General features: G+C 44.5%; 2 protein-coding genes across 2 annotated transcripts in view; both read left to right on the top strand.

Annotated features, from left to right (window-relative positions):
• The first annotated feature begins 4 nt into the window (after window positions 1–4).
• CHRDL2 (chordin like 2) lies at window positions 5–27,972 on the top strand. The gene is made up of 12 exons (XM_078390278.1): window positions 5–392; window positions 2,683–2,762; window positions 3,747–3,881; window positions 6,775–6,868; window positions 8,388–8,533; window positions 9,635–9,728; window positions 10,948–10,997; window positions 13,313–13,481; window positions 14,291–14,485; window positions 17,739–17,915; window positions 23,857–23,949; window positions 26,708–27,972. Exons 1-12 carry the CDS (start codon window positions 317–319, stop codon window positions 26,785–26,787), a joined length of 1,389 nt encoding a protein of 462 aa, XP_078246404.1. The 5' UTR covers window positions 5–316; the 3' UTR covers window positions 26,788–27,972.
• Window positions 27,641–27,981, top strand: part of LOC110078166 (sialidase-3) — a 94,053-nt gene continuing 93,712 nt past the window's right edge. The window contains exon 1 of the mRNA XM_072993418.2: window positions 27,641–27,688. Coding sequence (XP_072849519.2) covers window positions 27,641–27,688 — 48 coding nt within the window. The remainder of the gene's footprint in view (window positions 27,689–27,981) is intronic.

The raw sequence follows: 27,981 nt of genomic DNA, 5'->3' as shown, positions 1-27,981 counted from the left end.
AAAAGCTGATTTTTAAAAACTGCAGTCCCGGTTCTTTGCTTTCGCGAGAGGAAGGACCACAGCAGAGCCTTGGCATCACGCTGCGGCTGTAGGAGAGAGTTGCTGAGGGACCGCCGAGGGACCGCTCACCTAGGTGGATGCACGGAGTGGGCCACCGCCAGCTGACACCCGCGTAGCCTCTCTCCCTGGTCGTCCTCTCGGGTCCCGGGACCAGGAAACTCTTCCAAGAGAAGATATTTGGACACGCACCTTTGCTGGACGGTTTCTTTCCTCCTTTCTCTTCCTCGCTCCTGTTCGCACCTCTTGAGCCGGCAGAATGGTTACAGAATTCCTGGAGATTATTTTTGGCCTGGGGTGCTGGCTCCTTTATTTTAGTTTGGAAACGGATGCCAGTAAGTAAAACAGAAAAGAAAAGCTCATTGAATCATTTGTACAAGAGATGAATGAAGAGAAAAGACAGAGCAGGCAATGCGGAGTTCAGTATATAACTAGCCGTTACTGACCTATTGCGGTCACTGAGATTATTAGAATTGCATGCAGCAGAAATTGGACCTCAGGAACATTATATTTTGTACCTGTAGATACACTGGCTTTGGGTTCTGGAAATAGAAGTCCCCAAAAGTTCCATTTCTGAGCATTAGCAGAAATCTTGGTTTGCTGGGAGCATTTAATGCTTTACAGTGGAAGAGTTCAATGATAAAAAAAAGAAAATAAATCAACAAGGCAGTCCCTGTTATTAGGCTTACAGTCTAGAAAGACATAGCACAAGAGGAAGAGGTGATGGGGAAGGAAAAGGAAATTAGCAGAAAAGTTTAGAGGAAATTTTTGACTTGTTGAATGCGAGAGTAACGCATCTTGAGAGATACCTGTTCTCCCTGTAATATTCCTTCGGCGTGAGCTGTGGGGTAAAGGTAAAGGTAAAGGTTCCCCTTGACAATTTTTGTTCGGTACCTCTCTTTTAATAAGGTGTGAGACCCGTTGGGATCAATCTCTCAGGCTGCGTCTCATTCATCTTAGCGGGGTGCCATGCTGGAGATGTTTTGCTCTTGAAAAGCCACCGGTATTCCCCTCTTCTGATCACCCTGCCAAGGATCTCGTTTGAACACTTCTGCAAGTTTCAAATGGGCTGTGCATGTAATTCACATTAATAACCCCCTTCTTTTTAGAGACTCAAGGGAGAGATTTCCAGATTCCAAGCTGTAAATGAGAGGTGCAGTTTTATGGCAACAACAGATCAGCTTAGGACACTCGCTCTTACCTTCTGACAAGTAGCCACAAGTACTCTGCCATGGAATGGGTACAGATGGATGATAAATTGTGTGGCCACATTATTTGAGTGAGACTATAGCCCTCTCTAGCAGCAATTCCCAACCCTGGGAATGTTCTTGAACTACAGCTCCCAGAAACCTTCACCACCAACTGTAGTGGCCGTGATTTCTGGGAGCGGGAGTCTCAACGATGGGAACCACTGCTTTATAGGTTATCTGGAATAGCTGAATGGGAATATCTGAATGGTTTATGGTTGATCACAATGACTGTTGATGGAATAGCCATCTTTAATGCCTGTAGGAAAGTTTGCTTCTCTTACCTGTCTATGATTGAGATGGGCTGTCTCCTTTGCTTTTAGAGCAATTAGAATCATAGAATGGTAGAATAATGGGGTTGGAAAGGGGCCTCTAAGGCCATCCAGTCCAACCCCCTGCTCAAGGCTGGCATTCATCTCAAAGCAGATCTGACAGAGGGTGGCCCATTTTTTTTTCTCCTGAAGTCATGGCTTCCATTTTTGTACCGCTCTAACAGTTAAGACTTTTTTTCCTGATCTTCAGCCTAAATCTGGCTTCCTGTAGCTTGAAGCCAATGTTATGAGTCCTGTATTCTGGGATGATTGAGAATAGATCCTTCCCCTCCTCTGTAGGACAGCCTTTCAATTGGTTCCATTGTCGTACTGCTCTAACAGTGAAGAAGTTTTTCCTGATCTTCAGCGGAACTCTCCTCTGGATGATTGCCTTTCAAGTCTTTAAAAAGTTCTCTCCTATCTCCCCTCATTAAGAGCAACCAGCCCAAAGCTTAGAGAATTCTGTGAGTTAAGAGTCCCAAAACGTAATATTTCCTCATCTGGGTCCAACCCAATTCTATGGATATTTGAAGGAAATCATAGAATTTCAGAGTCCTGGGCAGGGCATCTCGGAGGCGGTTGTCCAGTCTAGCTTGCCTACCAGCTGTAAAATCTGTAGGGCGCCATGTGGCTACCGGCAGATGAATCTCCAGCCTTGCAGTAAATATTGCTAAGCGCTGGGGAGTCCACCAACACCTGAGGAGGTTGATTCAAACAGCTCCTAATCTCACAGTGTTTCCCTAAATTCTTGGATAGCATCCGCTTCCCTTCCATTTCTGCCCACACATTAAAAATCCTCCCCTCTGGACCAAAGAGAGAACTGAGTTGTTCAGAGAACTATTGTGTCTCTCTTCTCTTAGTTAAGCAGGTTCAGCTCTGTCCTCTCCATCGTGTGGGTTTACACCCACAGCTATGCCGAGAATGGCACTTTTAGCTGCTGAGGTGTGACCCAGCCCTTTACACGAAAATGGCCTGGATGAGACCAGAAAGGAGTTTACTTATGCAGACCTCAAGGCAAGACCAAAGACTGTGGCTTTCAGAGTTTCCCTTGTTCTTCTTTCTGGCAGAAGTTGATGCGAACAGGTGTACTTCCTGGGGATTTAAAGGCAGACTCTGGACACGGAGCCTCACCTCCTTGCTTAGTTTAGTACGATGTTGGGCAGCCGTTAACAAGGATGCCACTGAGCATGGCATATAAAGTTTTGTTCCCCCTCATTATTGTCTTGGGAGAGCCAAAAAAAGATGAATTTAACTAGAGCTTGGATTTTTTTTTCCTTTTTGAGCATGACTGCTTTTTCCAGAATCCTCCAGACACTGGCTGTGGGACCCATCCCAATTTTTCTGGGATTGCTCTGGGTCATTTTTGATATTGTTCTGTCGGAAATATGAATAGATTGTGATGGTATTTAGGTCCAAGCATGCCCCGATTTCCTAAGTGTCCTGGGATGCTCTTAGTCACCTTGTAAAATTGTTTTTATGTGTATATCTATTGTATGATTTTAATGTTAGCCGCCTAGAGTGGTCCTGACACGACCAGATAGGTGGGATATAAAATAAATAAATAAATAAATAAAATAAATTGATGTGGCCGGCTCACCTGTACATTCCTATTCCGTGGTGGAGTTTTTAAAAAATCAGGAAAGCATTTTTTGTCCTGCTCAGACAGACAGATAGACAGATAGATACTGTAGATAGAGAAAAAAGGAAGAGATAGATAGACAGACAGACAGACAGAGAGATGGATAGATGGATAAATGGATAGACGGATAGACAGACAGATAAAGAAGGAAGAGATAGATAGATAGACAGACAGACAGACAGACAGACAGACAGAACTTTCACCCAAAAATATCTGTATGCTCCATCTCAGAGGCTCCTTCCAACTCAATTATTCTATGATTCTATTATTACACTGAGCTTCTAATGTGAATAAAAATTCCTATTTTTTAATTTTTGAAATGTTTCACCCTGCTCTTAGTAGGAATATGTGAAATTAAATGTTATACTCTGAACTGTGTTTATTGTAACAACTGTTCTACGGCAATGATGATGATGATGATGGCAGTGATTAGCGATTCTGAGTTCATGTTATGAAGAAATGTTATCTATTTGTCCATGAATCCAATAAAAGGACAACGACATTTCATTTCCAGGCCTGGAGGCTTCCTGTACATTTCATGGCAAGCTGTACCGAGCAGGGGAGAGCTGGCACCCTTACCTGGAGCCTCAAGGGGTGATGTACTGCCTCAGGTGCACCTGCTCCCAGGTACCTTGCAAAACCTTTAAATTATTCCATTTCCCAGGTCTGTGTATCAAAAATGTGCAGACAGGAGAGAATGAACGATAGCAGCCAGGGAGGTTGGCAAATCTTCGTGTCTGAGTCCCAAGCCTGAGTCCCTATTGTGGTACAGTTCTGAGTCAAGTCCAAGTTATGGGGGGGGGGGAGGAAAACCAAGTTGAGTCCTAGTTGAGTCCCCTGCATGACTTAAGTCTGACTGGACAAGTCCGGCAGCTTTGGGGCACCATCCCTGATAACAACAAAACTTAGGCAAAACTAGATAGCATTGTCAAGGGTGGGAGGATCCAGAAGGTCACCTTGCCCATTTGTCTGGATCGAAAGACCCCCACGCCCATCTAAAAGGGTCAGAATCCCACCTGCCTGTACACAATCTCCTATGAAATCTGCTCAAAACGCTTGGGTCCAGACCACCGGCATTCATCTGAGACGGTGCTGATCAGGCCAGAGTATCCCATGTAATTAACCTCCGCACATGAAACATGGTTTGCTATTTAGACAATTAGTCAGCTAGGAGTCAGAGCAATGAGCAGTCAATAAGCAAAAGAATTAAGCACATAAATTATATGTATTTGTGAAGGCTTTCATGGCCAGGATCTGATGGTTGTTGTGGGTTTTTCGGGCTCTTTGGCCACGTTCTGTAGGTTGTTCTTCCTAACGTTTCGCCAGTCTCTGTGGCTGTCATCTTCAGAGGACTGGAGTAGGAATTCTGTCTTTCCTGTCCTCTGAAGCTGCCGGCCACAGAGACTGGCGAAACGTTAGGAAGAACAACCTGCAGAACGTGGCCAAAGAGCCCGAAAAACCCACAACAACCACAGAAATTTTATTTATTTATTTATTTGTTTGTTTGTTTGTTTGTTTGTTTGTTTGTTTGTTTGTTTGTTTGTTTGTTTGTTTGTTTGTTTGTTTGTTTGTTTGTTTGTTTGTTTGTTTGTTTGTTTGTTTGTTGCACTGATATGCTGCCCATCTAGACATAGTTTACTCTGGGCGGCTCACAACAGACAAGATAAAAACAGCTAATATATCATGATAGTTTTACAGCATTAGTCAATGAAGTCAATAGTTCAAGATGGGAAGAAGAAAATTAAGTAGTAGTAAAAAGGAATGCAACACCAAAAACACACTCCAGTGGATAGCACAGGGACAAGAAAAGTAACAGAGGACTAAAACATGTAGGTAGGTAGGTAGGTAGGTAGATAGATAGATAGACAGATAGATAGATAGATAGATTGATTGATTGATTGATTGATTGATTGATTGATTGTGGAGATAGATTATCCCATTTCCTCCATAAAAAGATCTGCTTGGAAAAATTACTTTGTGCAGGGAAGTTTCCATAACTGAGCCAGGTGGACCCTCTTGGAGGCTACAGTCCAAAACTAGAGTAATTTTTCAAAGGAAAATCAAAGAGAATAATATAAACATGCAAAGCCTAGCATTTTCTGCATTTTCTTGTAGAAAAATTTTCAGATGGAAAGACCTTGAAGTTTAAAAAAAAATGCAAATGTTACTCCTTAATGGAAAGTTTTTTCCATCTGCAGGGAGCTAAAATCCAAAAAAGGGTCATTTTTGCATTTCTAGACTGGGGTGGACGGATCTGTTGGTATTGATTTCTCCTGTATTCTCGAAATATTCTCAAAATATTTTTTAAAAAATTTCTTATTGATTGAAATAATTAGTAAATTACATTCTCGCAACACCTGTTCAATTCCATGCTGGAGAGCAGAACTAGGTTGAATTTATTTATTATCTATTTATTAAAAAAAATTATCCTGCCTTTCTCCTTAAAAACGGACCGAAGGTGGCTTACTTCGTTAAAAGACAATATGTAAAGGCTAAAAACAGTAAGTACACAAATATGAGGAACAAACAAATACTATTTTAAGAAATGATAAACACAAGCAATACCAAAAACACTGTAAAAGCAGTAAGCACATAATAATCCATCTAAAAAGCCCACTCGGGCAGCCAGCTACTGAAATAAATTACAGTGAAAGCTATGGGCTAAATCCAGTTGCTATTCCCAGTTGGAGTTGACCCATTGATTTGGTGGGATCTTAGGAAATGCACGTTTACACCAGTCCCAATGATTCAATGTGTTCACTTTACTTGGAACTAGCAATTAAATTTATGCCAATGTTTCCACTGGAACGAAGCGTGCAACAGCATTGCAATGTAGTCCTCTTGAGTTTAGCATGAAGCAAACCGATTCAAAATTCCCTGATTGCATGATATTATTGGAAACATAGGGAAAACAATGACTAAGAACTGGCTCATTTTGAGCACTCATTAGGAGGCTGCCTATTTTAAATCGCTCTACATTGTGCTGTTTTTTAACCAGTTTTGGGTTGTGGAAATAGTAATGTCCCTGTATTCTCTGTGTATGATTTCCTGTGCTACTGTCTTAGTGATGTGTTTCAGGTCCGATCAGGAAATCACTAATTATACCTGCTGTCTGAACGGGTTCCCCTTTGAAAAAGAAATTAAATAGCCTGTTCAACTTTAGCACTGCATCACATTGGTGCTGGAGTTTTTCTGTCTGCGACGTTGATGCAGCGCTATGCCACTTAGAATTTGAAAAGAGAACAAAATTTAACTCTGGACAAGAGAGTTAAAGACAAAGAGAGAATGCAGTCGGAGTCAGGACAGACCCATGGGGGGATCGGAGTGCCAACCCTGGGTCTCTTTAAGGCCAATTAAAAAAACAATGTAATGAACCAACCCTATTCAATTGAGGCTGCCCCACGAGGGGAGGGACAGTGTAACAAACAGCACATTACATGAATTCATACAATAATAACTCTTAACTTATTTGGGCAATGTAGTTGTACCCTAAAACAAATTTCTTTCTTTTGCTGTCCAGGACGCCAAGGTTCATTGCTACCAGATCCAATGCCCGGTTCTTCAGTGCCCAAATCCTATCAGCGACCCTCACCAGTGTTGTCCAAGATGTCCAGGCAAGTTGCTTTTTGTGCCTGCTGTGTTGATCCTGTGCGTCCGCGTAACTCTCACAATCCTGGATCAAGAAGGAAACTTTTCCAAGCCCTGCTTTTTCTCTTTTCTCAAAGTTCGCATCGTCAGCTACATAAAGGGACGTTGATCTTTGCTTGTCTTGTATACTCAAGGGTATTTTAAAAATACTATCTCTTTCCTCCTGCAGGAGGGCAAGATGCGTGTTTCTTCCAGAGGCAAGATGTTTTGATGGCTGGGTCTCTGTCCTTTGTTGGTTTTTCCCATTCTTTATTTTCAACTCTGGCGTCCCCTGGAATTGCAACGTCAATGATCCAGACCTTTCTTAATTCTATTACTACTATGTCTGGTGTGTAATGTTCAAGGTGTCTGCCTGTTTTGGATCTAGAAATCTCACAAGACCGTGACTTCCTCCTTTTCTGACACCTTCTCTGCCCGATGTTCCCACAAGTTTTTGGAGTATGGCAAGTTCTATTTTTTGCATAGCAGCCAGTACAATAACTTTGCCACTTTATCGTGTCTAACTTTGTAATCTGTTTGTGCAATATTTGGACATTCACAGATGAGGGGTGACACCGTTTTATCTTTTTCTTGGCAGAGTTGACATTTGCTGTTAGCACTAATTCCTTGGTTCTTAGCTTTCACCACGCTGGTTTGGAGTGCTTGTTCTTGTGCAGCAAAAATCAAGCCTTCGGTTTCTTTCTTAAGGGTCCCCAGTTTTGGCCATGCCTATGTTGAATTAGGATGATGCTTTCCATCAATATTTCTCAGGTGTTGTCAACATAGTGGTTCATTTTTTCCAGCTGTTTAATTTATTTTCCAGTTGTTTCAGCCGTTGTTTCTGTCGTTTTTAAAATATTCTGTTTTCACCGTCTTAAGTAATTTTTCTCTGCTTGTACTGATATAATCATTTATGCTTCTTTTTTCTTCATCTACTATCTGCTGTATTTGCAATAATCCATGGCCTCTGATTTTTCGCGGTAAATCTGTCAATATCATTTAGTGTGTGATGCACGTTCATTAGTTTCCGTGTTTTTCGATCCAATTCTTATGATTTGTTTTGAGCCCAATCTATTATTCCAGCTGTGTATCTAATCACTGGAACTGCCCATGTGTTTATGGCTTCTTCTGCTTCTTCCTCCTCCTCCTCCTCCTTAAACTTCTATAGAGGTTGTTGTTGTTTAGTCGTTTAGTCGTGTCCGACTCTTCGTGACCCCATTGACCAGAGCACGCCAGGCCCTCCTGTCTTCCACTGCCTCCCGGAGTTTGTTACCAAATTCATGTTGGTTGCTTCGCAGACACTGTCCAACCACCTTGTCCTCTGTCGTCCCCTTCTCCTCTTGTCCTCATACTTTCCCAACATCAGGGTCTTTTCCGGGGAGTCTTCTCTTCTCATGAGATGGCCAAAGGATTGGAGCCTCAGCTTCAGGATCTGTCCTTCTATAGAGGTATTTTCGGTATTTTCAAGGCCATTCCTATCTGTTTACCTCTCCTCTTCTTCCACAGAGCTTAAGGCTCTTTCTGGACTCCAGACAGCAGTCAACTCCTCCTGCCAATACAACGGGACCACGTACCAACATGGTGACCTTTTCACCAACCACGAGCTCTTCCCTTCCCGGCAGTCTCACCAGTGTACCCAATGCAGCTGCTCCGTAAGTGGTGAAGGGCATGATCTAACCAGGGGCTGAGACCATCCCGAAAAAGGCGAATGCATTTCAAGGCTGCATCAACAGAAGTAGAGTGTTGGGTTCCAGGGGAATCCTCGTTCCCCTCTTTTCTCCTTGGACTGGACCCGACGGTGTCCATTCTGGTCACGGCAATTTAAGAAAGGGATCGAGAAGCTGTAAGGATCTCTGGAGGAGGGTGGCCGAGTTTTTCCTTTTGTTTTTGTTTTTTTCCTCTACTGGAGGATAAAGATCTGAAAACCGAAACCTGACTTTCTTTGGGCTTCAAGCCTGGACCGCTTCGGTCGTTTTGGTAGCTGCCCTGTGATTGGAATGGAAGGTAGAATTGGATATCATCAGAGGGCCTCATTAAGGGAGACACAGCACTGAAAGATTTGTATATCTGGAAGGACAGTGCTTTAAGAGGTTACAGTAGGACTGTGTGATCCTTAGGGGATCTGTTCAAGCCTGCCCCCGCAGATGCTAAAAAAACAAACCCCAAAAACACACAGAAGTATCGAACACTATACACTGCATTTAATATTTTCAGGCAGTAGATAAGTGAATCATCGGAGAGCGATCCTGCAGATAGGGGGGTCCTCCTGTATAAGAAGTGGAGAAAAGTATCTATCCCATTATTATTCCCTTTTCCTGCTCAAACCTGTGAACTATAGTGTTATGAGAATTCAGGACGGTATTTCCCATTATGGTGCCTTCTGAATGGAATAACCTGCAGCTCCTATAATCCCCATCCATATACTGCTGGGGGTTCTTTTTTTGGTGGGGGGGAGACACAGTCCCCCTCTGTTAAAAGAGGTGGTTTTGACAAAAGGCTGGGCGAACCCAGAGCAATTTATGTAGTACACCACCGGCGTGGGTTTGCAGCACAAGCAAACACAACGCGTGAAACTTCAGAGGAATGTGTGCGAATAAATGCACCCCTCTCTATACCTGCCAGGGCGATGGTCCATGTGCATGTTGATCCATCAGGTGCTTCTTGACCTTTGGAGCACATGAAGGCGCTCAGGGAAAAGATGCTCTCTGACCCCCTTTTTGACCGTGCATGCCGTTGACTTGTGTGTCTCACAGGAAGGCCAGATCTACTGCCATTTGGTGACGTGCCCAGAGCCGTTGTGTGCCTTACCCCAAACCGTTCCGGACTCTTGCTGTCAAGTCTGCAAAGGTAATCTCAGAGGCACCCCATGCCAGTCTCCCCCCCACACACACAGTTTATGAGTATTTAAGAACCTCTGGGATGGGGGTGGAAGTTGAGACAGATAACTCCCCCCCCTTAAACCAGAATCACTTCCCCCAAACCAGGGCAGGGAACAGAAGCTTAAGCAGACAATGGACTAACCCGGCGGCTGCACACGCACAAACACACACGCACAGAGAGAGAGAGAGAGAAAGAGAGAGAGAGAGAGAGAGAGACTCGTGCACACACGGACACACTCTTAAGAGTTTTCTAGTTGGATGGTGAGAACATAGCAAAAACAGGTTGACAATACAAGTACTGGGCAATCAGGCCTTGTAAATCTGGCTTCTGCTTCGGCAGGGATGGCCCAGACAATTAAATTGCTTAACGTCTGGTCTGCAGCCAGATATCTAACTCACAAAGCTATTTACCCAGTAAGTACATGCCATGCCTATAAGTAGCCAAGATGTTTTGTTGTTGTTTAGTCGTTTAGTCATGTCCGACTCTTCGTGACCCCATGGACCAGAGCACGCCAGGCCCTCCTGTCTTCCACGGCCTCCCGGAGTTGGGTCAAATAAGATGTTTTAGTAGAAGGCTGAAAATCCCATAAGCTTTACTATTTCTTCCTAGTAGTATGAATGCAACAAATATTAAAAAAAACTATCAGTGTGTTTTATGATGCTCCAGATCCACTGTCTGTTGCAGTCTTCTCATTCACCATAATGATAGGGATGGATTTTCATTTGCAAACTTCACTTTCCTTGTATTTCATCATAAGGACGTGCATGGTGAAAAATTTTTGTATTTCTTTCATTTTGGAAGAGAGTCGCTTTCATTTTTTTTTATGTTTCTATGGACTGGTCTTTTCCTTTTACACGAAAGGAAAAATCTCTTTCAGGTCATTCATTCCCCCCCCCCCCCGTCACTTTCCAAAAACTATGAAGAACCCTTTAAAACTACTTCAAAAAAGCAGCACCAAGGCAACAGAGAACCAATCTACTCCAAAAGCAGGCAATGGTCCATAAGAAAGAAAAATCATCATCAGACCCATGCAAGCACTAGTTTATAGTGTCATATGGCCCACTGGCGTATGAATTCCCAGTCCCTTGCACAATAATTTCCAGTGAATGTACTAGACAGAATAACACACCTAGCCATTGTAAGAATCTCCTGCTTAAATCTATGTTGTTCCCTTGCTTTTTTGCAGATAATTCCTTTGAGAAGTTAATAGAAGAGCCTCCTTTAAACAGAGGTGTGGTATGTGATATATATATGTATCTAATTATTGTTATTAACTATAAATAAATGGCCACAACCCTACTGGGGTTTTTTTCACTGGTGTTATGAAACTGGATGAAATCTCAGTGATGAATTGTCAGAACTTAAAAGGTTAAAAGTTAAAAGAATTTATTTTTCTTGAATTCAAAGGCACTCAGTGCTTTCCCTTAAATGTAATAACATTGTGGGATGTTTTCAGAGGCAGGATTAGGACATCTTTTTTCAGATGAGAAGGTCATCCCTGGAGCCATAACCACCTCAACCTGAAAGGTGACAGTGGAGATGATGTTCTAATTAAGATGAATGAACTAGCAACTTTATTGCTGAAAAGCACAGACAACTGCAATATGTCTTAACGGAAAGCTAGGGAGGTGCATTGGTCCCCGACCCAGTCTGAAAAGGAATAAAGGCAGGCCAATGGGTGCCTGACTGTCCCCCCCCCCCCCCCTTGTGCCCTTCTGCAGAAATTCCAACTTGACCCTTGCTTGGTTGCACCATGTTTTTTTGTTTGTTTGTTTCTGAATCCACAGGAAAAAAATATTCCTGTGAATGGGAACATGCAAAGGGCAAGGACAGGAAAGAAGGAAGGAAGGAGCTGATGGAGGGAGGGAGGGAAGGAAGGAAGGAAGGAAGGAAGGAAGGAAGGAAGGAAGGAAGGAAGGAAGGAAGGATTACAGATAGACAGGAAGGAAGGAAGGAAGGAAGGAAGGAAGGAAGGAAGGAAGGAAGGAAGGAAGGAAGGAAGGAAGGAAGGAAGGAAGGAAGGAAGGAGGGAGGGAGGAAGGAAGGAAGGAAGGAAGGAAGGAAGGAAGGAAGGAAGGAAGGAAGGAAGGAAGGAAGGAAGGAGGGAGGGAGGAAGGAAGGAAGGAAGGAAGGAAGGATTAAAGATAGACAGGAAGGAAGGAAGGAAGGAAGGAAGGAAGGAAGGAAGGAAGGAGGGAGGGAGGAAGGAAGGAAGGAAGGAAGGAAGGAAGGAAGGAAGGAAGGAAGGAAGGAAGGAAGGAAGGAAGGAAGGAAGGAAGGAAGGAAGGAAGGAAGGATTACAGATAGACCGGAAGGAAGGAAGGAAGGAAGGAAGGAAGGAAGGAAGGAAGGAAGGAAGGAAGGAAGGAAGGAAGGAAGGAAGGAAGGAAGGAAGGAAGGAAGGAAGGATTAAAGATAGACAGGAAGGAAGGAAGGAAGGAAGGAAGGAAGGAAGGAAGGAAGGAAGGAAGGAAGGAAGGAAGGAAGGAAGGATTAAAGATAGACCGGAAGGAAGGAAGGAAGGAAGGAAGGAAGGAAGGAAGGAAGGAAGGAAGGAAGGAAGGAAGGAGGGAGGGAGGGAGGAAGGAAGGAAGGAAGGAAGGAAGGAAGGAAGGAAGGAAGGAAGGATTACAGATAGACCGGAAGGAAGGAAGGAAGGAAGGAAGGAAGGAAGGAAGGAAGGAAGGAAGGAAGGAAGGAAGGAAGGAAGGAAGGATTAAAGATAGACAGGAAGGAAGGAAGGAAGGAAGGAAGGAAGGAAGGAAGGAAGGAAGGAAGGAAGGAAGGAAGGAAGGAAGGAAGGAAGGAAGGAAGGAAGGAAGGAAGGAAGGAAGGATTACAGATAGACAGGAAGGAAGGAAGGAAGGAAGGAAGGAAGGAAGGAAGGAAGGAAGGAAGGAAGGAAGGAGGGAGGGAGGGAGGGAGGGAGGGAGGGAAGGAAGGAAGGAAGGAAGGAAGGAAGGAAGGAAGGAAGGAAGGAAGGAAGGAAGGAAGGAAGGAAGGAAGGAAGGAAGGAAGGATTAAAGATAGACAGGAAGGAAGGAAGGAAGGAAGGAAGGAAGGAAGGAAGGAAGGAAGGAAGGAAGGAAGGAAGGAAGGAAGGAAGGATTAAAGATAGACCGGAAGGAAGGAAGGAAGGAAGGAAGGAAGGAAGGAAGGAAGGAAGGAAGGAAGGAAGGAAGGAAGGAAGGAAGGAAGGAAGGAAGGAAGGAAGGAAAGAAGGAGGGAGGGAGGGAGGGAGGAGGGAGGGAGGGAGGGAGGGGGGGGGAGGGAGGGAGGGAGGGAGGGAGGGAGGGAGGGAGGGAGGAAGGAAGGAAGGAAGGAAGGAAGGAAGGAAGGAAGGAAGGAAGGAAGGAAGGAAGGAAGGAAGGAAGGAAGGAAGGAGGTGATGGTGGAAGGGAGGGAGGGAGTGTATGGATGTGAGTTGTAAAAATAATTGTTAATTTCCATGAACCAGCCTGGTAAATGGTGGGGAGAGGAGGCGATCTATGAAGGGGCAGGACGACAGTCTGGAAGATCCCTCACTGCCTGCTTGCCCTCTGGCTCTTTAGAGACATTCACAAGAGCGGTGTCCAGGGGACGATGGCAACAGCAAAGGCCTCTCAGGCAGGGCAGATCCTCCGGCGGGTCCTTCGCTGGAGCTCCTCCGAAGAAACCTCAGGCCAAATGGGAAAAGTGGCACAATTGTGAAAATCATCCTGAAGGAGAGGCACAAAAAAGGTAGGCTGGATTCACGGGAATGCCCTTAAAATCTTGCCTGATGAAGATCCCTGCCTTGAGTCCCTGAATGGGGAGAAAGGCATCCTATTAAATGAATAAACGGGCAAATAAGCGAATGAAATTGGCCACGGAACACTAAGTTACAGGCTTAGTAACACTGCAGAGTTTTGAATTTCTGGTAAGAGTCTCTTTTTGCTATGCAGTAGACATACAGAGATGCACAGAGGAGAATAGCTGCAGGTTCCCCAGGTATTGTTGTTTAGTCATCAGGTCGTGTCCGACTCTTCGTGACCCCATGGACCAGAGCACGCCAGGCCCTCCTGTCTTCCACCGCCTCCTGGAGTTGGGTCAAATTCATGTCTGTCAGCTTCAATGACCCTGTCCAACCATCTCATCCTCGGTCGTCCCCTTCTCCTCTTCCCATTACACTTTCCTAACATCAAGGTCTTTTCCAAGGAGTCTTCTCTTCTCATGAGGTGGCCAAAGTATTGGAGCCTCAGTTTCAGGATCCGTCCTTCCAGGGAGCACTCAGGGTTGATTTCCTTTAGAATTGATAGGCTTGTTCTCCTTGCAGTCCTGGGGACTCTCAAGAGCCTCCTCCAGCACCACAATTCTGTGGATAGCTCAGTGGTTTAGGTCACAAGAGCCAGAGGTTGGGAGTTCGATTCTCCCCCTGGGCCTCCACGAGAAAGGCTGGTCTCGATGATCCATAGTTCTAAGACTATTATACACAAACTCTTTCTCTGTCATTCGTTTTAATCTGGGATTGCCTTCTTTTGCAACCCCCCTTCTTCTTCTTTTCCCTCCAGCGTGTCTGTACAATGGGAAGACTTACTCCCACGGGGAGGTGTGGCACCCCACCGTCCGCCACGTCGTGCGCCTGCCTTGCATCCTGTGCACCTGCAGAGACGGGAGCCAGGATTGCCAGAAGGTCTCGTGCCCAAAGGAATACCCCTGCGCCAACCCTGAACAGGTGGAAGGGAAATGCTGCAAAATATGCCCAGGTAAAGAAAAGAACGAATTAAATTGGATTCTATTGGTGTGTGGCACTTTATCCCTGTGGTATATTTATTCGTTAATGTTGAATGGAAAAACTTGGGTCCACCAGTATTTCCATTGCATGATTGCTTTGATAGTCATTATTGATCTGTGGTAAGGCCAGAACTTTCCAAAACTTTGATGGACCTGGGTGTTCCTGCAGGTACACTAGTTGCAGTAATGTTCCCAATTGGTGGCCCTTTCCCGTTGCTTGTTGTTTAGTCGTTAAGTCATGTCCGACTCTTCGGGATCCCATGGACCAGAGCACGCCAGGCCCTCCTGTCTTCCACTGCTTCCTGGGGTTGGGTCAAATTCCAACCATCTCGTCCTCTGCCGTCCCCTTATCCTCTTGCTTAGTCAGAACCATAGCTAACCCCAACGTCTCCCTTTTGAACTGCCTCCCAAGTTGTCACAGCAGTAATTCTGCCGAGACTCACCAAAGGGAAATGTTCATGACTTCACACAGCCTAAGACCTGAGATGCTGGCTTTCTAGCTCCTCAGGATTTCCCTCCTTCGCTTGCTACCCCGTGACGTGTTTGAGGTGGGAATGCCACCGGTGATGCCTCCTGCAAGCAAAGCGGATACTGGGCAACATGGCTGTACTGGCTGGAGCCAATGCGAGCGGTTGTCCAAAAATTCTGTAGCATCTTATACCGTAGTCAGTGAAGGAGTAGGAGTTCGGCAGCTGTTACAGAAACAAAAGGATGCTAAGAAAAATAATCATGAGCCATCAAGTTGATTTTTGATTTGTGAGTGACCCTCTCTAAGGTTTTCTGGGTAGAGAAGATTCAGAAGTGGTTTTCCCTTCCCTTCTTCCAGGGGGGTGCCCTGGGACGATGGTGCAGCTCGCCCAAGGCCACCCAGGCTGGCTCTTCTCCCAGAGAGGCACAGTGGGGGGGAATCGAACTCCCAACCCTCTGGCTCCACAGCCAGATCTCTGAACCACGAAGCAATCCAGCCAGCTTAAAAGGATTGTAGCCTGCATCAAAACAATATACAGTGGTGCCTCGCTTAACGAGCGCTTCGTTTAACGATGAATTCGCTTAGCGATGACTTTTTCAGAGCATTTTTGCACTCTGTTTAACTATGGTCCCTATGGGCGATTTTTGCTTAGCAATGTTGGGACCATGCTTCGCATAACGATTAAATTTTTGGGTCCCCTGTTTTGCTTAATGATGGTTTAAACAGCCTCATATTTGCTGTTTTTTAAATGTTTAAAATGTTTGAAATCATAAAGTGCACTTAATAAACCCTTTGTTAACCAAATTTGACTTTGTTCTGACTCTTTTTTAATTTGTTGTTGATTTTTCCCCCCATTGAGATGCATTGAATAGGTTTCAATGCATTTCAATTGGGGAACCGCGTTTCGCTTAGCGATGTTTCCTATGGCGATTTTTGCTTAAGGACGGCAATTCATTCCTATTGGAACGGATTATCCGTTTTTCAATGCATTTCAATGGGAAACCGCGTTTCGCTTAGCGATGTTTTCACTTAGCGACAAATTTGTTGGAACCAATTAAAATCATTAAGCGAGGCACCACTGTATAGGGTCAGAAAGCATGTTCATTTTCTGCTCTGCTCTTTGCTTGTGTCGAAAGTGAATATTGAAATGTCAGTATTGTGAGTCTTGCAAGTGAATATTGAAGTATGGCAATATTTGGCATGCTTGTTGTTCTGAGTATCAGCCCTACCCACCCCCAGCTTGATCTAGTAAGGCTGATGTTTACTGACAGGTTTGTAAGATTTCCCATGGTGGCCGGTCAAGGAGAAACAAACAAAAAATGCTTGCATAGTCATGGTTAGAAACCTTGCTCAGGCACACCACACACTGGCCAGAATCCTGTTGCTTAGCATAGTGAATTCCACGAGACCACCCCCACTGAATCAACGGGGATTTAGTGAATCAACTCGTCTGAGAGTCCTGCTGATTTAAATGAGCTGACTCAAATTGCAACTTAAAATACTAAAGAAAGTCACACTTCAAGTAGACCTATTGGGATCAATGGCACTGACGGAGGAATTGGCTCGCCGAATCCCCACTGATTCAATGAACCCATTCTCAGGTGACTTGCTATGCTAAGCGACAGGATTCTAGCCACTGGGCTAGTGGACTTCCCAAAGGGAAGGTGCTTTGGGGAAAAACAGTCCAAAAGAAAACCTCTCCTCTTCCATGTGCAGGAAGGGTAGATAAAATCAGGCAATGAGCCACATCATCTTTCTTCTGTGATCTCCTTCCCTGGTCCCATCTTGGCAAACAAAATGGGAACGGAAGCTTCTGGAAGTGTTTACCTGCCCTGTTTTTTGCCGCCTTTATTGTGTTCAATATTTTTAATATTTTTATACTCTATATTTTTTTACTAGGAATTTGATCTTTTGCTATCACGTTTCACATCCACTGATTATGTGGGTGTTATTCGGATAGTTTGTACTTTGTTTTTATGATCTGTTTGCCTCCCAGGGTAGGGGCTCTGCCACGAATTGGGTGGGATAAAAGTATGTATGTATGTATGTATGTATGTATGTATGTATGTATGTATGTATGTATGTATGTATGTATGTATGAATGAATGAATGAATGAATGAATGAATGAATGAATGAATGAGTTTTATGGGTGGATGGGAAGGAAGGAAGGAAGGAAGGAAGGAAGGAAGGAAGGAAGGAAAAGGGAAGGAAAGGAAGGAAGGAAGGAAGGAAGGAAGGAAGGAAGGAAGGAAGGAAGGAAGGAAGGAAGGAAGGAAGGAAGGAAGGAAGGAAGGAAGCCATTTTTTAAAAAAGTTCGCTGAGCAACTGTGTCTTTGAGGACGAACCTCCCACCCATTTTTTTTCCTTTCCAAAACTGGAGGTGACCTTCCAGCTAGATCTGCTTTTGCTTTTCTTTCTTTCTCCCCCCGCCCACAATTCCACAAGGATCACAGGACAGAGAAGTGACCCTTAGCAGCCCCACCGAACGTGTCTTCCCCCCGCCCCATATAGAGTCCTGTTAGACTAGCTCACTGCTGTGACCCGCTGGATCCAGGGCTAAGGAGAGGGATTGGTTTTGCCCAACGTCTCCCCGGATGCCCCTGCCAACATGGACCACCCGCTGTTTCTGGGAGGTCAACGCACAAGATCGGAAGTTCACCCCTTACTTCTTAGCCCCCTGGCTAAAAGACAAAGCCTCTTGGTTGGGCTTCTGGGGAGCTCCTGTTAACCGGCCATGGGTTTTGTGTCTATTCAGAGGACCGAACGACACCAGCCCAGGATGGGTTTGATGCCACCCGATGCCGAGTGTCTGTCTATACGTTTGTGTCGCCATCGTCCGCCACCGAGCACCCCGCGGAGAACTTGAGGAAGATGGCAATAGAGAGGGAATCTTCGGAAGAAGTGGAAATCTACACCTGGAAGCTCGTCAAAGGTGAGTCCCCCCGCCCCGCCTGCCACGACCTTGTGAAAACAGAAGAGTGTTTCTTTTGTGTGTCTGTGTGGAACCGGCCCCAGTAATAGATGTAGTAGCAGTCCTCATAGCAGTAGTTGTTATTGGCCATCAAGTTGCATGCAATTTATGAAGACCCCAACAGCCGTTTTTCAAGTCAGCATAGGCATCCTTCAGTCTTGAGAGACTATGGTAACATGCTCTGAATTGAGGAGTGTCCTCTCCAGAGCATGAAGCCCGGGTAAAGTAATATGGAGGATAGACTGTTACCCAAGCAGCAAATCCCCCCTCTCCACATTGCTGAAATGGTCCAATGGAAAGGCAAGAGCCAATACAACTGGTTCCAGCAACGTCGCAGGAGTTGGCAGAACGACACGAGCTGCCTTCAGGACCCCAGCTCCGGATTTTGCCTCTAGGTTAACTCCTGAAGCCTTTTCCATGAGTGGATATAGCCACAAGGCGGTGGAGGTTTGAAATCGGAGTTTTCCTTCTCCTAGATGGGGCTGCCTTCCAAGGCTGACGAGCCCCACCTACCTGGCCTGCTCTTTAATAGTGCAAAAGTATGATCTGATCCTTAAAACTTTCCGACTTATGCAAATCTAATTGGCGTTCCTATTTACCATATTAAGGCCAAATACAAGTATATGTGAAATATTTAAGGGGTGATTTCCCACTGCCACCTCCCCCCCCCGTGAGTTTTTGTGGTCAAACGGGGATTTGACCCAGGTCTCCAGAGTCCTAAACCTTCACTCCATCCACTCCATCACACTGACTCTCCTGGTAGGATTAATCATGGCTCAGTTTTAGCTAAGGTTGAGCTAAAAAAGCCTATTTATTTATGCATTTTTCAAAAACATAACTTATTTATTATTTATTATTTATTTGATTTATACCCTGCCTATCTGGACTACGAGTCCACCTTGCCTTTTCATGGAATTGTTCTCAAGGCAGTGTCTGTGGTGCTCAAATCTCCCTGAGGAGCGTACGGCATTCGGGCAGGGAGTTCCACAGGCCAGGCCACAAATCTACCACTTTGTAGTGAGGTAAGTCCTCAAGCCTCAGCAGTGCATAGCCTATGTGCTTTGAACAAGCCTGACCCTCAAATAACACTTTACTCAATACTTTTGCAAGTACTTCAACATGGACATTGTGTTTCCTTAGAACTCACAACTGCTCATTTAATAGGACTTCTCTATGGTAGCTAATCAATTACCTTTTCCACTCTTCTGGATTTAGCCAAACCTTGCTGGTCCAAGAGACTCATCTTCAATTAGGATTTTTATAGTTTTTTAAATTAAAAATACAGTTTCATATGTTTTCTTAAGCATAGCATAAAGACATGTTCAAAAGTTGCAATAGTTAAATAAAACAACCCATTAAAATAATAAACACTAAAAAACTGAACTAAGATGGGCTAGCCCCACCTCCTTCTTTTTGTTGTTTTGTTGTTGTTTAGTTGTTAAGTCCTGTCCGACTCTTCGTGACCCCATGAACCAGAGCACGCCAAGCCCTCCACGGCCTCCCGGAGTTGTGTCAAATTCTTGTTGGTCATTTCGATGACACTGTCCATCCATCTTGTCCTCTATCGTCCCCTTCTCCACTTGCCCTTACACTTTCTCCTGTTTGATCACATCCAACTTGCCAAGGTTCATAGATCTTACATTCGAGGTTCCTATGCAGTATTATTCTTTTCAGCATCAAACTTTCCTTTCACTTCCATGCACGTCCGCAGCTGAGCATCCTTTCGGCTTTGGCCCAACCACTTCATTAGCTCTGGAGCTACTTGTACTTGTCCTCCACTCTTCCTCAGTAGCATGTTGGACGCCTTCTGACCTGAGGGTCCCATCTTCCAGCGTCATATCTTTTAGCTTTTTATTTCTGATCATGGGGCGTTCTTGGCAAAGATACTGGAGTGGCATTGCCATTTCCTACTCCAGGTGGATTGTGTTTAGTCAGAACTCTCCACTATGACCTGTCCGTCTTGGGTGTCCCTGCATGCCATAGCCCATAGCTTCTCCGAATGACTGAAGCCCCTTCGTCACGACAAGGCAATCTGTGAAGGGGCCTTCTTTCTTACCATACTACATTCTGTACCATCCAGTTACATAACACAATCCACCATGAACAACTGTTAGGAAAAAGGTTCCCTCTTACATAACCCATCGTCCATTTTTCTACATTCCTCGGACCTCCTTCTTCATGGCTGTAAACCAATTAACTCAAAGAGGCGTAATGGCTCCCTCCGCCTCCAATTCTCATGGAGATGTGGGTGGGTTATCTCCATTCCAATTAGATGGGAATTTTGTTGGGTCTCTGCATTGGGGCCTCTTCAACCTTGCCCTCTTATCAGGCTTCACTCTGTACCAGCCTGGCTGTAAATTAGGAAAAACAGCCTCTCAGCCTTTTCCACATTCCCATTTCTTCAGCTCCTTTCACTTTGAAAACGTAACTGACTCCATTTTCTCTTATCCTCTTTGACTACAAGTCCCACTCTCCTTCAAGATCATCACTGTGTCTACTAATACAACCCCAATCTTCTAGACCTCTAGGTCACAAGACCAAAGATCATAAATAACATGGACTTTTCTGGGCCACAACTTCAAGAATTTCTGAGGCAGCCAGAGCCATTGGGGGAACTGGGAGTTGTAGTTGAAAAAAAGTCAGTCTCCGAGCTGTACACACAACCTTAGTAGCTCTAACACTTTTGAGGGCTCGACAAGGCTAGAACATGCTTAACTTCCACTCCACCATCTCAGAATGGCTGTCTGAATGTTGTTTTCAAGAGATAGATGGAAAAAAACATATACCTGCTCCTCCTTCAGCCTACGAAGAGTTTTCTGTTGCACCGGTTAAACTGCAGTACTGCAGTCAAAACTCTGCTCACTTCCTGAGTTTGATCCCAACCCACTCAGGTATAGTGGTACCTCGACTTACAAACTTAATCCATTTTGAAACGACGTTCGTACATCAAAAAGTTCGTAAGTCGAAGTACCACTTCCCATTGAAATGCATGGGAATGGAAATAATCCATTCCAGCATTTCAAAAGGCAAAAAGGCAGGGGGAAAGGGCTGGAAATTCCAATTTCCCACCCTTTCTCCCTGCCTTTTTGGCTTCCCTCAAAGGGCTTCCTCCGATGTTGGGGGGGAAAGCCCTTTGAGAGCTCCGAAGGTGCTGATCGCGGCAGCGATGACCCCCCAGGGAGGTCTCCAAGGGCTTGCTTGCCACCATGGGAGACTTCCCTGGGGGTCCCTGCCACCACAATCAGTGCATTTGGAGCTCTCAAAGGGCTTTCCCCCCGACATCGGTGGAAGCCCTTTGAGACATCGGAAGCCAAAAAAGGCAGGGAGAAAGAGTGGGAAATTCGAATTTTCAGCCCTTTCTCCATGCCTTTTTGCAGGGAGCCATTTACGGATGGCTCCGTTCGCAAAAAAATGGCATTGACTTGCGAACGGAGCCTTGACCTCGTTCGGAGGTCGAGCTCCATTCGTAAGTCGATGCCAATTTTTGCCAATGGAGCTGTTCGTACATCGAAAAGTTCGTATATAGGGACATTTGTAAGTCGAGGGTTGACTGTAGTTGGCTCAAGATTGACTCAATCTTCCCTCCTTCCAAGGTCGATAAATTGAGTGCCCAGCTCACGGGTGGGGTGGAGGACTGAGCAATGTGTTGCCTGTCTAATTAAATTGTAAACTGACCAGAGAGTGCTTTAAGCGCTATGAGGCAGCATCTAAACAAAACAAGCAAGCAAATAAATAAATAGATGCTATCAATAGATTTTTAAAAATAAAAACAGCTGGAAAGGAAAGCCGAAAATGATCACAACAAGTTATTGCAGTGAGAGATGCCAAGCTAATGATTAAAATAACAAATCTTGAATATGTTGCTGGGGAAAAAAATTAATGAATGAGCATAACGCATTGACTGTTAAGTAAATTATTTCCAAACTCTTGTTTAATCTTTGAGGATCTGGTTTATGTACACACTTCCCACGGCTGGCAGTGAATTAGCTACAGAAATTACTGTGAGGGATGGTGATGTTATGACTGCCAGCGCTCGACAAAACTATTGCTAATAATATAAACATCCTGGAGATCTTTAACACATCATATGCGCCTTTTATCCAATACAAACTTGGGTTGAGCTGTTCATCAGTGTGAAGTATGCTTGAACTTCCTTCCCTTTATAAAGCCATAAAAAGAAACATTTGACTAAGGAAGGGTCGCGTTGTTCATGCAGTCACTGTCAACGTTTTATCAGCCTTGATCAGACTTGTTGAAAAGTTCTGAATTTTGGTTAAATTTTCTCTAGCTGCACCGCAGAAGTCATTCTCCAGAGCCGTCCACCCTGTTCCTCATTAACAGGCACTCACAGTCTCAATAGCTCATTCTGAGGCATTGGTAGGAAAAAGAATAAAAAGGTTTCATTACTTACAAATCAACAGATGAAACAGCACACTGACAAACACGAACGCTTTCAGCAACAGACTTCAACAGACTTAAAAGAGAGGGAAAAACAGACACAGAGCATTACTCACCAACTGAGTCTTTGAGATGAACCGCAGCAGTGTGTTTGAGGAGGAATAGAGCCAAGGGCTGGCTTAGCACCCCCTTCAGAAGTGGTAACCAAACTAAACTAAACTTGTGGCAAAGAGTAGGTAACTTACCCCTGCTAGTAACCTGTCTTCCCTCCCCATACAATGAGATTTACACAGAGATTCAAGGTTGGGTAAGCAGACTTGAAAATGAAGCCCGTGTTTACCTTCCAGTGGCCAATTACAAAACCAAGCACGCTAAATGCAAGATACCTGGGTGAGGGAAATCAAAGATTGTGAGTCACCTCTTTGGGCATTTTGAGGATGCTCTGTTTCTAAGAACAGGCCAGTTGTATCATCTCTGCAGTGTTTGACAAGGTGTTGCATTTCAGGGGCATTGTGAAGTTTGTAGGTGGCTGGCACAGAGCACAGACAAGGGTCACGGGGCCCTTTCACAGGCATCGCCACCCGAAAAATAAACTGTCCCATGGCAAAAGGTGGTTTCGGACAGGGAGCGGGTTGGCTCTCTGAGCCCCAGGATCATAGAGTCGGAAGGGGGGGCCATCAAGTCCAACCCCCTGTTCAAAGCAGGATCAAATCAGATACGAGAGATGGTGGTCCAGTTTTCCCTTGAAGGCCTCCAGGGTTGGAGCCCTCACCGCCTCCTCCGAGGTCATAGGTTCCATTGTCATACTGCTCTAACAGTTAGGAAGTGTTTTGCAGCTGCCTGGCCATTCTAGCTTGTGACCCTAGCTTTCCATCATGACCTTTGTGGACATGAATGCCCGTCTCCTCTTTTTCATTTCCATGCAAAAAGTGACGACTGTTCTTCAGTTTCATGGAGATCATAATAATTCTGGACAGTTTGGCCAAGCTGTCTCAAGGACCGCGTCTCCCTTTATGAGCCTGCTCAGGTGTTAAGAGCATCAGGGGAAGCCTTTCTCTTGATCTCTCCATCTTCACAGGTGTGTTTGGTGGGGACACAGGAGAGAGCCTTCTCTGTCAGTGCTCCCAGACTTTGGAACACCCTTCCACAGGAAGCTAGGCTAGCTCCATCTTTGCTGTCCTTCTGAAAGCAGGCAAAGACCTTTCTCTTCAGGCAAGGCTCTCTCTCAATGACTGGCCATCTGAGTGCGTTGTTTAAATGGATGGTTGTGCCTTACTGATTTGAATGTGTTTTGATGTTGCCTATGTTTACCATTTTTTAGTATGGCCTTTGTTTATGGTATCCGTATACTCACTGTTGTTAGGTTTAAATACTGTCTTTTAACAATGTAAGCCACCTTGGGCTGGTTTGCTTTTTAAGGAGAAAAGCAGGTTAAAAGATCATTTAAATAAATAATTAGTAAATAAATATGTATTCTAAAGTCTGATTTGCATCTATTTCCTAGGAATATTTCATCTGATTCAGATCCAGAAGGTGAAGAAGCAGGAATTCAGGCAAGAAGTACAAAACTTTCGGCTGGTTTCCAGGACAAACGAAGGTACAACTTATGCAACGGAATCATTTTGGAATTGGTGTCACTGGGGGGGGGGGATGTCCTGTCCATTTCGGACTGTGCTAATACACGGGTCCCTTCCAGATGAGGGTCAGTAAATATGCTTTTATTTCTACGGGAAGAAACCACCGATACTTATTACAAACCGATTTTAATGTTCGTTTTTCTCCCCCACTGCAACAAGAAAGATGTGCTAGGGCCGGGATGGAGAAAGCCGTAGTTGTAAAACAGGATAAAATGCACAGGCCAGCAACCTGGAACATTTTCTGCATTTTTAACTGATGAGGTTTTTGCCACCAACTTTCTGGTATAGTGGTTAAAATTATTAAGAACCCAGAAGCGGCTTGCAAAAATAAACATGTGGTTAAAGTCCAACTGGGAGTTTGCCACCCCAGATTCAGTTGGTGGGGGGCATGCAGTGTAAAATAATCCCTGAGAATATAGAAAAATTTTGGAATATAGAATATAGGAAACCTAACACATTGGGAGGCCCTCTGCTCATAAAAAACATGTGAATGCGGTGAGAGAGATTCGCAAAATGATGATGAAAGCACACACAGAGCATTTTGGATCGTTCTTCCAACATTAAAACATGACGACACTCGCTGCTGATAGATCTGGAACCAAGGGGACAGAATGAATTTGCTTCTATGGGTTAGCTGTGTTCATTCGTTATAGGAGAAACAAGCTCCTCTTACACTAAAAGTGACCCCCCCCCCAAAAAAAAGAAAGTATTTGTGCAATCCATCCATAGAAGCAAAGTTCTGGTTTGGGAACTAGCTTTATTGGTCGGCTAACTCTGGACTGCCAGAAAGGCGAACCAGTGGGTCCTAGATCAAATCAAGCCTGAACTCTCTCTGAAGGTGAAAATGTTGAAACTGAAGCTGTCCTACCTGGTGCACCTCCTGAGAAGGCAAGATTATCTCTGAAAAAGGCAATCATGCTGGGAAAGTTGAAAGGCAGCAGGGAAAGAGGAAGACCCAATACAAGATGGACTGGCTCCCTAAAGGAAGCCACTGTCTTGAATTTACAAGAGCTGAGCAGGGGCTGTTGAGGGCAGGACATTTTGGGCATTTCCTCGGAGTCTTTGTCGGGGGGGGGAGTAAACTTATAGAAAGCTGATTCATATTGGGAGCCTCGTGACATAGTGGATAAATGAAAAGTACTGCAGTCAAGACTCTGCTCACGACTGGAGTTTGGTCCCAATGGTCCAGAAAGTAACTTTTCCAAGTAGTGTCGGTCTATATTGTGAGTAGGGCCAACTGAGAATCAGAAGGTTTTCTGCTGTACCTTCTGAGGTTGCCTTTGCCAACCGACAGAGAGGAAACCAGCTTCAGGGTCCAACATGATGGTACAGTTAGCATGTCACTAAAAGTGGAGCTCATTTAAGAAGGAAAAGGCAGTCGTTTGGCCCTGTATGAATTTTCCTCGCTCTAGATGTTGCACGTTAGCTAGCTTTAGTTTTGTGACCTCTATTTGGAAGATATACATTGCAAATCTGTTTGCTCAGACATGGAGCTCTGAAGGAATTGAGTGGCTGGGGGGAAAACATGGTCAGGGTCAGAAAAGACTAATTTATAATAATCTGTATTGTAACACGAAGGCAAGTTCCCACGAACATGTATAGACTCCTCTTGCCTAAGTGGGAGAGGTTGAAGGATTTGCTCACAGACCTGAAGAGTAAACTCTGCAAGATGTCCAACCTTTTTCAGGGTAGTATGCCTTCAGAAATGCCTGCAAACATCTGCCACCACCTCTGGATTGATTCCCGTGTGACTCGCTCAGCATCCCGAGACAGGTGACAGAAAAGAATGCAAGGCAGAGTATTTTAAACAAACCATACTTTGCAAACTTAACTAGAGCACATCATGGGCTCTGCGTTGTCCATTATGTTTCCACCCACTACTGTATTTCCATCTCAGTGAATACAGACGGACAAAGGGTTATGACTTCCTCCCTCCCCATAGAGAAAAACGTGTGCCTTTCTCAAATCTCTAGCGATCAGTAGCATCTCGCATGTCATCCATGTGGCATTCTGGGAAAAGACGGTGCGTCACCCGTCTCCAAACATTATAAATAGCTACCGTCACATTCCTGAAAATCTGCGAATAGTATTACCAGAAATTGCAAAGGCAGGATTTACTTTCCTGCACAAAAAAAATAGACCATCACAGTTGTTTAATATTTTCTCAGGCAGTGGTTATTGTAACATTTATTCTTGCATCTAACTTATAAAAGAGACAGCTTCGCATGTCTTTCCGGCTTTCATAACCTGCGTTCCCCATAAACCCAGGGAAATTTATATGGGGATTTGTAAAGGTTCTACTGTCCAAACTCTGACCAGAAGCTGGACCTTCTCAGCTTCAGTAAAATAACTGCAGACAACCCTTCCTTGTTGTGTATAGATGGCCAATAATGCACAGCACATGAAGAAAGACCATAGGAAAACTAGATGAGGCACCAGCTTTGCAATTAGAAGGGGATAAAACCTTTTCCCTCGAAAGAGACCAATCTTCAAAACTGCCATTTTTGTCCAGCCAGCATACTGTACTTGTGCTCTCCCAAGGCCCGTCAAGCTCCTATGGCAGTAATATATTTTTCTCTAGGACCACAGCATCCTAGTGCTATGGGGAGGGGGGAAGGGCTCCTATCCTATAAATAGTTTATATTGCCCTTATACTGTATGTTTCACGGGAATAATGTGTTGTGACTGACCCCTCATCCCTTTTCCATCTCCTCCTAGTTTACTGGAAGATGTTCTTGGTTCAAGGGCAAGAAGTGAAGGCGACTGAAAGTCCAGGAAAAGAAAGAAAGAACCTGTAAAAAAAAGAAGATGAGAGATTGAAAGATTGAGAGATAGAGAGAGAGAGAGAGAGAGAGAGGTATATTTGATATTAATATATACGGGAAAAGTTGCATTATTGAATAAACCATCACAGCATTTATGGAGAAGACAATCCACTGCAACAGCTTTACAGTATAAGAAATCTAGCCGAGCCACCCAGCTGTGCCAATGGTGATGATGACAAAGTGGACACTGCAGCTTTCATCCTGCGAATCCGTCTTCTGGATTCTGCAAGAGCCAATGGATTCTGCATCTGTCAGCTTCTTACAGGGGGGGAAGGGGAGCTGAGATTGGAAAAAAGAGACCCTGTGTTCTTAGAGGGCTACGATCAAAATAAATCTGTGGAAAGGGATTTATTGCACTTTTAGGCCAGTGCTTGTCTGAACTGATTGCATGATGCCAAAAAAGAAGGTTAACTCCAGCAGGAAATCACTGGCAATCAAAACAACATTCATCTGAGTATCAAGGTATAAATCTTCTCACTGTTGCAATAATTCCAGGCAATATCACTTGGTCTGTTCCTACAAGTTTTATTTCTCTATATTGTTTCTCTCTGTATTGTTCCATTTCCTCAACATACTTCTAAGATGCAAGCATTCCAAGCTCTTACTGTTATGTCGAAACTGAATACAGTACTTAAAAATATATGAAAACAAAACAATTTGCAGACCAATAATTAAGTCAAAATTCAATCCAAAACACAGTAAAAATAATCTTTTAAGAGTTAAAAATAAGAACATTGAGAAAGGTTTGATTGCCTTCTAAGAATGTAGGAGGCTGTAACCTGTTGTTGTTTAGTCATCAAGTCGTGTCCGACTCTTCGTGACCCCCATGGACCAGAGCACGCCAGGCCCTCCTGTCTTCCACTGCCTCCCGGAGGTGGGTTCAAATTCGTGGTCTCTGTATCTCTCATCATTATCTACTGTATTAGAACGCTCGCTCGAGGGAGAGGCGTCTTCAGAAAATCTCTTCCGTCCGTTGTCAGCTAGAGGGGCAACGCGCCAACCGTCTCCATTTGCAGCCCCCGGAAAGCAGCTTGGCTGGTTTCACAGACTGTATTTCCGCCTATTTTAACTGAGGAATGGTTTCTAATAAATGTATTTATTGGAAGAGGCACATCTTTGTCTAGCCGACTGGAGTAAAATGGCTTCTGATACCAAACATCTTTCTCT

The sequence above is a fragment of the Pogona vitticeps genome, chromosome 3 (assembly GCF_051106095.1).
Source record: "Pogona vitticeps strain Pit_001003342236 chromosome 3, PviZW2.1, whole genome shotgun sequence".
Taxonomy (NCBI): Eukaryota; Metazoa; Chordata; class Lepidosauria; order Squamata; family Agamidae; genus Pogona; species Pogona vitticeps.
The sequence above is the reverse complement of the archived record's forward strand: the minus strand, read 5'-3'. Positions and strand labels throughout refer to the sequence as shown.